The sequence below is a fragment of the Fulmarus glacialis genome, unplaced genomic scaffold, assembly GCF_000690835.1.
Source record: "Fulmarus glacialis isolate BGI_N327 unplaced genomic scaffold, ASM69083v1 scaffold31466, whole genome shotgun sequence".
Lineage (NCBI taxonomy): Eukaryota > Metazoa > Chordata > Aves > Procellariiformes > Procellariidae > Fulmarus > Fulmarus glacialis.
The window spans coordinates 7,432-17,671 of NW_009219258.1; the positions used below are offsets into that span (position 1 = coordinate 7,432).

A 10,240-nucleotide genomic window follows, 5' to 3' on the forward strand; every position below is an offset into this window, starting at 1 on the left:
AGGTATGAGAGCAAGCATGATTACTTTAAGTTGTGAGAAGCAGAAATTCAGAAAAGAGCATTAGATAAACATAGGAAATGTTTATCTAATTCACGATAATATTTGTGTACTTGTTTTATACCTGGAATCCTACTCTTAAATATCACAGCTTTGAGACAGGGTGTTAGGGGGAGCTCTGGCTTAAAGTTGAGGCTGATGCATTCTTTAAATGCATCTTTAATCTTGGGGTGCAGATACTGCTTTAAAATAGTTCTTTCACTAGTATAGTTGTAATAATGATAGATGTATAGTTTTAATAATGAAAGAACCATGTAGCATAGGTTAAGATGGCTCTTCCTCACTGCAGTCATGAGCCGTACGAGAGTGCTACTTATCAAAAAGCACTTTCAAATTCTGAGAATATAATCCAGTCTATTATAATAGCTCCTTAAGAAAATGCTAGAATATACTGTGCTTTCATTTCTGACTTCAAAGGTATAGGTGGCTTATTTGAGAGTTTTCTTGGGATGTTTTTGGGCTACAAATCCTGCACTGGAAGCAAGAATACGGAACTTTCTTGTTACTTGAAGAAAGCTTTTGTATCTGTGAGATCATGAATTGCTAATTTTTTTTTTCCCCCTGCTTTTTAACAGGAACAGGAAGGTGGTCGATTACTCCCAGTTTCAGGAATCAGATGATGCTGGTAATGACTTTTTTTTTAACAATGTAATATTCTTGGACTAGAGCAGTTCATTTATTGCTTTGCATGTTAATTGTTTTGCTTCTAGTCACATCTTTAACTTAAATTCTAAGGAGTTTCTGCTCTTCACAGTCTCTGAACTGCTAATTATTTGAAAATATAATGATTCTCATATGTTTTGTATTAAACAAACAATGGTGATAGAAATCTTATTATTTAATGCTTGTATTGTTGTAGTGCCTTGAGGCTGTTGGCAGCAACTTTCTTCTTCCTTGGTCTATGTTATGTTCTGTGGCAGAATCTCCCTGATGCCACTTTTTTCTACAGTAAAATATGTTTTCAATTTATTTTAGTGGACTCTAGTTAATCCCATAATGTCAGGGATTTTTGAGAATTGTATCTAAAAAAGAAATCTTTGTATGTATGTTCTGCGTGAATTAACGAAATATTTCTGGAAGCCATATGGAATATGTTTTGTGTTCTTAGAAAATAGACATACTGCTACTGTTTGCTAAGTGAGGTTGCACTGATAATTAATGGAAACAAATATGCATAGTTCTTAATTGCAGTCCTGTTACTCATCTTGTATAAGGTATTGTGTAATAGTTGTAAAAAATTACACTGTAAACTACTCATATAATGACATACTTTTTCCCATCATAGGACAGTAAATAAAGTGTTTGCCATTAAAAGCTTGTAGAAATATGTATGGATGTTAACTTTTAGTAGGTTTACATCGTAATTCTGTTTCTGACTAGCTGTAAAATTAAGATACTGTGTTCTCTTGTGAGGCTTTTTGTGTGTTTCCTAATACTCCTCTGTCAGACTTGATTGTACGTGGCATTTTTATTGCGCTGTTTGCAGAAGAAAGGGTAAATCACTAGTTTGAGACAGGACTTTGCTTCTATAAAGTTTTGTTTGAAGCTTTGTGATTTTTTTTTTTTTTTGAAGGGCATCTTATTGATGTGCATGAAATGGTCAGTTTAAGTTATAGCTGAGGAAGTCAGTTTGCTGGGAACTAGGAGTTTGATTCAAAACCATTTTGTACTGTCCCGTCCAGATGAAGATTATGGAAGAGATTCAGGTCCCCCATCCAAGAAAATCCGTTCGTCTCCCCGGGAGGCTAAAAATAAGAGGCGATCTGGGAAGAATTCTCAGGAGGACAGGTAAAAGAAGCATTTCATCTGTTACGAACATGTCTCCAAACCTTGTCCTGTATGTGGGGAGCAATATCTTCTAAGAGGAATCATTTTAAGTGGAATTCAAGCTCTGCAGTGTAAGATGCAGAGCTCTCAGTCACAGAACTTTCATAACCAGCTTGGACATTGAGGTGGTTCTTTCTTATTCAAGTAGACAGAGAAATCATGTGTAAAGTGCTTGTCACTAGTAATTAGTTACTAAAATAGCTTTCCAGACATAGACAGTTGGAGTGGGAAGGAATATGATCCAAGTTACAAAAATTGGCAACTAGTGCAATTATCCAGGTAAGTTAGTGGCAGGATGCATTTCATTTTCCATGTTTTTTGGTATGCTCAGAGCATTCCTGTGGTTAAACATTAAATGGGTCGGTACAGTGGCAGTTAGGAGTAAGGGCCATTTGTTAGTTTTGTGGTTCTTTGTTTCCTATTTCCTGTTTTGTCTAATTCAGAAACAAAGAAGCTTGTTTTGATAACTTGAGTTGCTCCAGCAGTGTGAAAGGACTCAGTTCTAAGTGATGCCCTACTGAATAGTGAAAGTCTGTCCTGTAGAGTGAAGGTATCTTCCTTTTTACAACAGATGTGGTCAGCAAATGATTGCCATAAGACCTATTAAGTCAATTGACAGCTTTCATGACAGACATCAACTTCAGGGATGGAGGTTCTGCTAGCTGGTTCTTATTCTATAAGCCCAAGGTGTCATTTTATTCTGTTGCACCATTTGCTGGAGTATAGGTAACTTAAGAGGCTTCCCCATCGTGCTCCTGTTCTATAAGGTGAAAGCTGAATGTAGGCACGGGAGTATTTGCATGGTCCACCTGCTATTGTGAACTGAGAGGGAGAGACTATTTTCACCCTGGCAAATGCCTGTAACACCTGAAATCAAAGATTTAATGGGTATGACATGTAAGTAAATTGGGCTAGGCAGCTCCCAAAGCAACTAAATAGTTGACCTTGATGTCCTATTAGCTTTGGGGATTTTTAAGTATGTAAGAACATTCCTATGCGTATCACAAACATTGCAGAGGGCTTGCATGTAAAACAAACTCATGTATTTAAGTGATTGAAATCCACAGTTGTGTGTATAAGACTGAAAACATACAGGCCTGAGGGGCTGTAATGTGACAAGTTATCTAAACTATTAGAGTTCTTGAAAGATGTTGTGTGTTGGCTCCAACTGCCAAATTTGAAAGTAGCAAAGGTTTGATCTATTGTATTCCTTGACCTTGGCAAACTCCTCACTTCAGCCGTTCCTGAAGCATATGTTGTACGTCAGTGGCCCTCAACAGAGTATTCACCATTCCTGTTTAAAACACTTGTTTTCTCTCTGATTGGTGTGCATGTTCTTACATGCCGGAAGGAAAACCCTCTCCGGACAGTGGGAATGACTAATGATGGGGCTTTGGATAAGAACAGAACATTAGTACCTGCTGGATAGGGATACCCTCTGATGAGGATTGAAACCACTAGAATGGAGTGGTGAAACTCCATCAGAGATCAGATCGTTTGGGAGCTTGTGGACCAAATATATGCTAGTTAACTGCTATACAGCAATGCAAACAGAATGAAGGATTCCAAAGAAAACAATGACATAAAGACAAGTGATGACTATAAATCTGTTCAGAATAAAACTTTATTCCATTTATAGACTCAGCCATGCATTAGCATATAAAACTTCAAAATTCTAACTGTAAAATGGAAGACATCTGGATTATTGGTAGGTTTCAGAGTGAAGTACATGATTCATCTCAACCTTACTGTTTCCTGGTTGGTTCACTTGACTCCGTGTAACTTTGTATGTGATTCAGAGTTCGAACATTATCTTTCCAACCGTGATAACTACATATGTAACTGAGTAATCCTGAAGTATAACGTGGTAGTGTCAAGGAAAAGTGATATTCCCAGTCTAGAGATCACTTTGCTCTCTGAAAATTGATATTTTCCATACAGCAGTGACTGAAATCAGAGTTAAAACAGCAGTCAAATCCTGTCTTTTTCTCACTTTCAGTGAGGATTCAGAAGACAAAGATGTGAAGACTAAGAAAGAGGATTCACACTCGGCAGGTAACTAACTACATTGTACTGATAGTGTATTTTCAAAATAAAGACCAGTTTGAAAGAGTTACAGGAGTAGGATTTGACATAGGAAAGAAACTGTTCTGACTAGAACCCAGCATCTTAAGCTGGATGCTGCCTCTGCTGCTGTTACTTCCGCCCCTGGTTTGGGATAACATTTTTTCGTGTAATATGATGCTGCTATAAAGTTTGTCTTCACAGGTAGATAGATGTATGTTATGTTCTTCCCTGTAGTTCTCTTCCATACTTCAGAATGATACAAGGAACTTCATATTCGTACCTTTTCCTTCCAGATGAAGATTTTGGCAGTGAAGATGATGACTTAGGAGCAGATGATGGCAAAGCTGACAGTGACTATGAGAGCTCTCAAAAAAGCAAAAAAGGAAAAAAGGCTAAACCAGAAAAGAATAAGAGAGCAGCCTCCAAATCCAGGAAAAGGCCTGCAGGTAAAAAAAAAAAAAGGTTGCTGGTCTTTGCAGTGAAAGATACTGCACAGGATCATTGTTGGATGACTACAGAAACATGCTTATTAGGTTGAATGTGACCGTGTTCTCCTCGCAGCTCAGTTATTCAGCGAGTGTCCTGATTAACTTTCTCATGAATGGCTTGACCTTTGTCTTGCCTGCATGCTACCTCAAGAGAGTTAGGTAGTTTGTGTTCTGTATCTTCATTATAACTTTGTGACTTTTGCTGCAGAGGACAGTGAGGACGAGAAAGAAGACCACAAAAATGTGCGTCAGCAACGACAGGCAGCATCCAAAGCAGCTTCTAAACAACGAGAGATGCTTATGGATGATGTGGGTAGTGAGGAGGAAGAACAAGAGGATGATGAGGCACAGTTCCAGGAGAGTGAGTAAATGGGATTGTAAAAAGTTAAAATCAATGTGACGTGGGTATAGTACCAAACATAAGTTTATGGGTCTGGCCAGATAGCAAAAAGAAGTTTTGCTTTTTGACTGTGACAGTGAAGACATAGGTTGTCCTCTCAGTAGCGTATTTGATACTGCATATCTGTCCAACAGACCAAGCTTATATTTTTCACATCTAGAATTTTTGTTCGATGTTTGCGGCAAAGATGTATGTCTTTATAAGCAGCCCTAAAAGATTATTGTAAAGTTCTTAATGCATTTTGCTCCTTCTTGCTATCCCATTGTTTTGAGGCATTGATACTACTTTCAGGTGATGTAAAAGTGCTTCATCCTTGATTGATCAAAGTAGGACGGTTTGTTTCGTAAGAAGAGATGGGTTCAGCTGGCAATGAACTGGAGTAAGTTCCTGAAATTCTGAGTGCAAACATGATTTTGGAGTGGAGAATGGAGTATGAGTACCATTGAAAAGATCATTTAACTTCTCTCTGTCAAGAGGTTATCTTTATTTTGACATGGGTTACTTATTAAGGAGATGGAGCGTATTTTGAGGACCGCAAAACACTTGCCCGTTTCATCATACTAGTGCTTTATCCCTACTAGTGTAAAATCTTCCGCTGTGTCAAGTTTCTGTAACGCAGAAGATAGGTGGAAGCTCATAAGGTCACAGAGTCCTAGTTTCCTGTCTCCACAGTTTAACTGGCAGATCTTCCAATTGTATCTTCTGCTCCCTTTCCTTTTTCCCAAAAACTTAAATTTCTTTGTGCTTTCAGCAGATTCAGGTAGTGATGAAGACTTCCTCATGGAAGATGATGATGATAGTGACTATGGCAGTTCAAAAAAGAAAAATAAAAAGGTCTCCAAGAAATCCAAGCCAGAGAGGAAAGAAAAGAAAATGCCGAAGCCCAGGCTAAAGGCTACAGGTGAGTCTATGCAAAGAAAGTTATGCAGTTTGCTTTAGAGGCTAGTATTTTCTTTTTCTACTATAGAAGACTCAGTGGAAACCTTGGGGTCGGTAGGCATTCTCGTATAATCTTAAGGACTTACTCATGTAACTTGCCATGATTTAAAGCAGCTATGAAATAATAAGGTGGCTTTAATTCTTACTTAATTAAGAGATTGAGTTAATATCTGTGTCTCGTTGGCAAAAACAGCGTAGATTGCAAAATCTTCCCTATTGAGATGCTGCAGTCTGACTTTCTGTGTAACATAGCCAAATAATACAATTTGTGGCTTTGTTTGGGACTCATGGACTTTGTGATGTTTTCAGGGTGGAGGAAGGTGGAGAAATCTGAAGCAAAGGAAAATTTGATACATTTCTGCAGGAAGTCTAAAATCATAATAGCAACGTATGTACTGGTTTGACAAGAGGCTAGCTATATTAGTTTATGATGTCATATCCAGTAATTAGTCAGGACTTGCAATTAAATAGTTTTAAAATCTTGTTAGCTAACTTTTCAGTTCAGCTTTACTAATACAGAGTGCAAAAAACACCATGTGTGTGGTATGGTCAAAGGAACATTAAACCTGCTACCGAAGTGTCTTGTAAATCCTGTTTGTATTAAGCCATACAACTTTTTTTGTCGTAACCTTTATAAGCTTTTTCTTTTTTCAGTGACCCCCAGTCCAGTGAAGGGCAAAGGGAAGGCAGGCCGCCCCACAGCTTCCAAGGCAACAAAAGAAAAGACCCCATCCCCCAAAGAAGAGGATGAAGAACCTGAAAGTCCCCCAGAAAAGAAAAAATCAGCCAGCCCTCCACCAGAGAAGTCAGGGGATGAGGGATCTGAAGATGAAGCACCCTCTGGTGAAGATTAAATGGCAGTTGAGGAAATCTTTGTTTAAAAAAAAAAAAGAAAAAAAAGAAAAAGGAAAAGAAAACATACTTAGGGGTAGAACACGGTTTTGGCTGTGGCTTGACTCATGGGCTTTGAATGCTGTCTTTACTTTCAGCTGTTTAATACAGTGTATCCTTTTTTAATAAGAGGAAACCCTTACACAGTAATATTTTGAAGTCAATGTTCTCTGTTGGCCATTCCGTTCTCCCTCCCCCACCAAATCTGAAAGCCATTTGAGACAAATTAACAGACCATTTAAATATATATTTTTTTCAAGGGATACTGCAGTTGTGAAGCAATAAGGTTTGAGACTGATACGTGGAAACCATACTTACAAATCGTTAAGTAGAATAGATTTCCCAGTGCTGGTAAGAGTTCTTTAAAACTATTATTCTGTATTTGAATATGTGGAAAAAATGAACCTATGCTTTAACAGACTTTTGTTAATACAAGTTCACTCTCAGAAAAAATGTAGTTGATGTGAATTCCAATTGAGGAAGAGGAAACATGGGGAGGAAACCTGTGTTTCTTGGATTCAGGCACGTTTTTTGTGGAAAGCAATCAAGAGACTTGTAGATGATCCACTGTCTTTTATTTAGAAAAGACCCTCCAATTAGATTGCGAGATCTTTTGTCTTTGCTGGATAGAATACTATTCTGCTTTAGGCAAATTGCAGTTCATTCTATACAAATTCAGATATACAACCTACAAGCTTCTCACATTCATTAACTCTAGTTTATTTCTTCCAAGGTTGGCTATAGATGGGCAGAATAGGGAAGAGAAACTGAAAACAATTTTTAAAACTCTGGTTTCCATTTGGTATTGTGGAAAATGTCTTTAAAGTTTTTCCAAGGAAAAAAATTAATGGGTAGTGTAAAACTAAATTCTTTAGCTTTTGGGGCGAGGGATGTCCTTTTATAAATGTGAAGCAAAGGATTCCTGTAATGCTCTGGTCAGTCTCGGATCCCATGAGTCACGCTTAAGTGTTTCTTCTCTCCCTCCATCTGTCCTCAGAAAGGCTATATAGTCATACCTCTCAGCCTCTCCAGCTACAGTGTTGGACAGCAGACTTTCATCAATAGTGAACGTCACCCCGATACCACTTCCATTTCTTCATCCTTCCATCCTACAGTGCGGGAGGCTTTGCTCTCACATCGACATGTCTGCTTCTAACTGTTGGTCATCATTCTGCTCCCTAAGCCTAACAAGTGCTGAACAGGGAACAGTATTAAAGGATGAAGCTGGAGGGAAGTGGAGTTTGGAAGCAGTGTAGCAGGGCTATCGTTTTATAATAAAAGCAGGATGTCCCTCTAAATGCAAGACACTTGAGATGTTTGTGGTGGCATTTTAATGTGTTTTTATCAAAGCAGCCATATCCTTTTTTAAATTTAATTAAAATACGCAAGCTTTGGTTTTCAAACCCTAATACAGAGGTTGCTGCCATGTTTGTTGGTGGAAATATTGAAAACTGGACCTGCCATTTTTCTTTCTTTTTTTTTCTTAAACCCTTTGTGCTTTCTGTATGTTGCTTACAGTTATCTTATAGCTGACAAGCTTTGCATCTTTTTTTGTCACAGAACTACACGTTTTGTAACCAGCCTCTTGAAGGTAACATAAGGCAGCTAATTAGTTGGATTTCTGGTGCACATGCTACCAGATTTTTAATCCTGTTTGGATTTTAGAGAGCTTTTAGATGTGATACACTAATATGACCAGGAAGGACACTTGGCTGAATGGCATAGGGAGCCTGAAGATGCTGAGCACAGTGTGGAGCCTAAAATGTGGAACGGAATATTAAATAACAGCCGAGTGATTGTCTTGTGTGATTCATAGCCATGGATTTTATTGAGGCTGGTAAATTACTTTACCTTGGCTTATAAAAATTTAAGTTCTCTAACATTCTTTACTATAATGAAACTACTGTTGCCGTTACAATAAAGATGATCGGTGTTTCCATTGTAAATCTTTTTTTTTTTTTTTTTTTTTAAGTGGTTGAATTTTGCAGAACAGCTTAAGGCTGGAGTGAAGTTATCAGTCTTGAAAAAGAAGTGAATGTAATCCCCTGTCCTCTCCCACACCTCTTCCCACCTTCCAGATCTCTGGGAGAGCAGTCTCTCTTGCATTCCCTCCACTCCTAGTCCAGTGCTTCTTGGGTAATATGGGAAAATAAATGGCCAAGTTTTAAAAAAACATCTGGATTAAATTTGGGGGTAGGATACACTTTTGTGAATGTCTGGTCCACATAGTTATTCCCCTTCAGTCCAGACTATGTTTCAAGCTATTCTAGTCTTTTGGGTTCTTAGGGTTTTTTTGGTATTAAAATGTACAAGGATTACTTAAATGTAGAATACCTCTAGGTGATCCGGTCAAACAGCTGTTTCTTTACCCGATAGACCAGATTTTTTCTGAAGAGTGTATTTTCTAAGTTCCACTTAAAATATTTTTTGGTTTGTTTTTTTTTTCCTAACACAGTTAACTAAAGTTAAGGCTGTGAAAAATACGTTTCCGTTGTTCTCAATTCAGGTTTTGGACTGGATTATTTCATGCCTGGCAATTTTGGCCCTTTCTCTTAAAAAAAACTGTTCTGCTTTCTCATATGTTCATCTCTAATGGCTGTTACAGGCTGCACGATGCTTATCTTTGAGTTTGTCACAACCCAAACACTATGTAAATCCTGTACTACTACTGGGATTTTGTAACTTTTTCTATATCTTACTGTTTTGCTGATTTCTGCAAACACTAAGCCCTAACGGTCTCTTGGTTACTCTGTTAGAAATGCAGCAGTTTACATTTTTACAGATGGAAGAAAATTGTGAAGGTTAATAAATTTATTTTTTTTTTTAGCACACAACATTTTTCAGTAGCTGCAGACTTAACATTTTTAAATGTCCTTTTTAATTAATTTGTATTAAGCTTTCTGATTTCTTGAAGGAAAGCTGTAAAAATGCCTTTCTTTAGGAGCATGAATAGTTCTTCACGGAGCAGAAAGTTTCATTCACAGAAGAAGGCTTTGAAAAGATTGTCTTCTGTTACACAGCTGTAGTTTTGGAGCCTTTGCAGAGAGGTAAATGGATTTATTCCAAAGTTCAGTTAATCTAGTGCCCTGCCCTGGTTTTACTCTTAAAATGGTAGTTCATAACTAACTTCCATTATATATTCTTTTGTACATTCTGTTTCTGAATCCAGACCACCACATTCAGTTTCGCAGTTATATGCCAATAGTACTGCCTTTAACTGGCTACAAGGCTTGATCAGTAAAAATTTGCAATTTCAGTTGCAATTTCATACTAAAGATTATTTGCTTCAGTTTCTGTTTGATCAGCATGAGAATGCCAAACATGTCAAGCTAAATGGGTTTCAGAATGGATTGTGGGTGAGAGCAAGACATAGAAATGGGGCAGCCAAGAAGCTTTTAATTTTGTTGTTTTTACTTCATCAAAGCAGAAGAGTGGGGAGAGAAGCGGCACACCTTGGGTGACTTCTGCTAGGGAACCTCACTGATGCCAGGTCATGGTTCTGAGCATGTTCAGCTCCTGTGCCACCACACAGCTGCATCCGCAGGTGATGGACTACCAGGGTAGTGGCAGA

General features: G+C 38.0%; 1 protein-coding gene across 1 annotated transcript; it reads left to right on the forward strand.

The window, feature by feature from the left end:
* Nucleotides 1-632: 632 nt before the first annotated feature.
* NUCKS1 (nuclear casein kinase and cyclin-dependent kinase substrate 1) lies at nt 633-7,069 on the forward strand (the record flags this gene model as incomplete). Its single annotated transcript, XM_009580300.1, has 7 exons — nt 633-682; nt 1,740-1,845; nt 3,884-3,939; nt 4,245-4,397; nt 4,648-4,800; nt 5,594-5,740; nt 6,433-7,069. Coding segments are annotated over 7 exons (865 nt in total), but the record flags the coding sequence as incomplete, so codon positions are not given.
* Nucleotides 7,070-10,240: the final 3,171 nt, after the last annotated feature.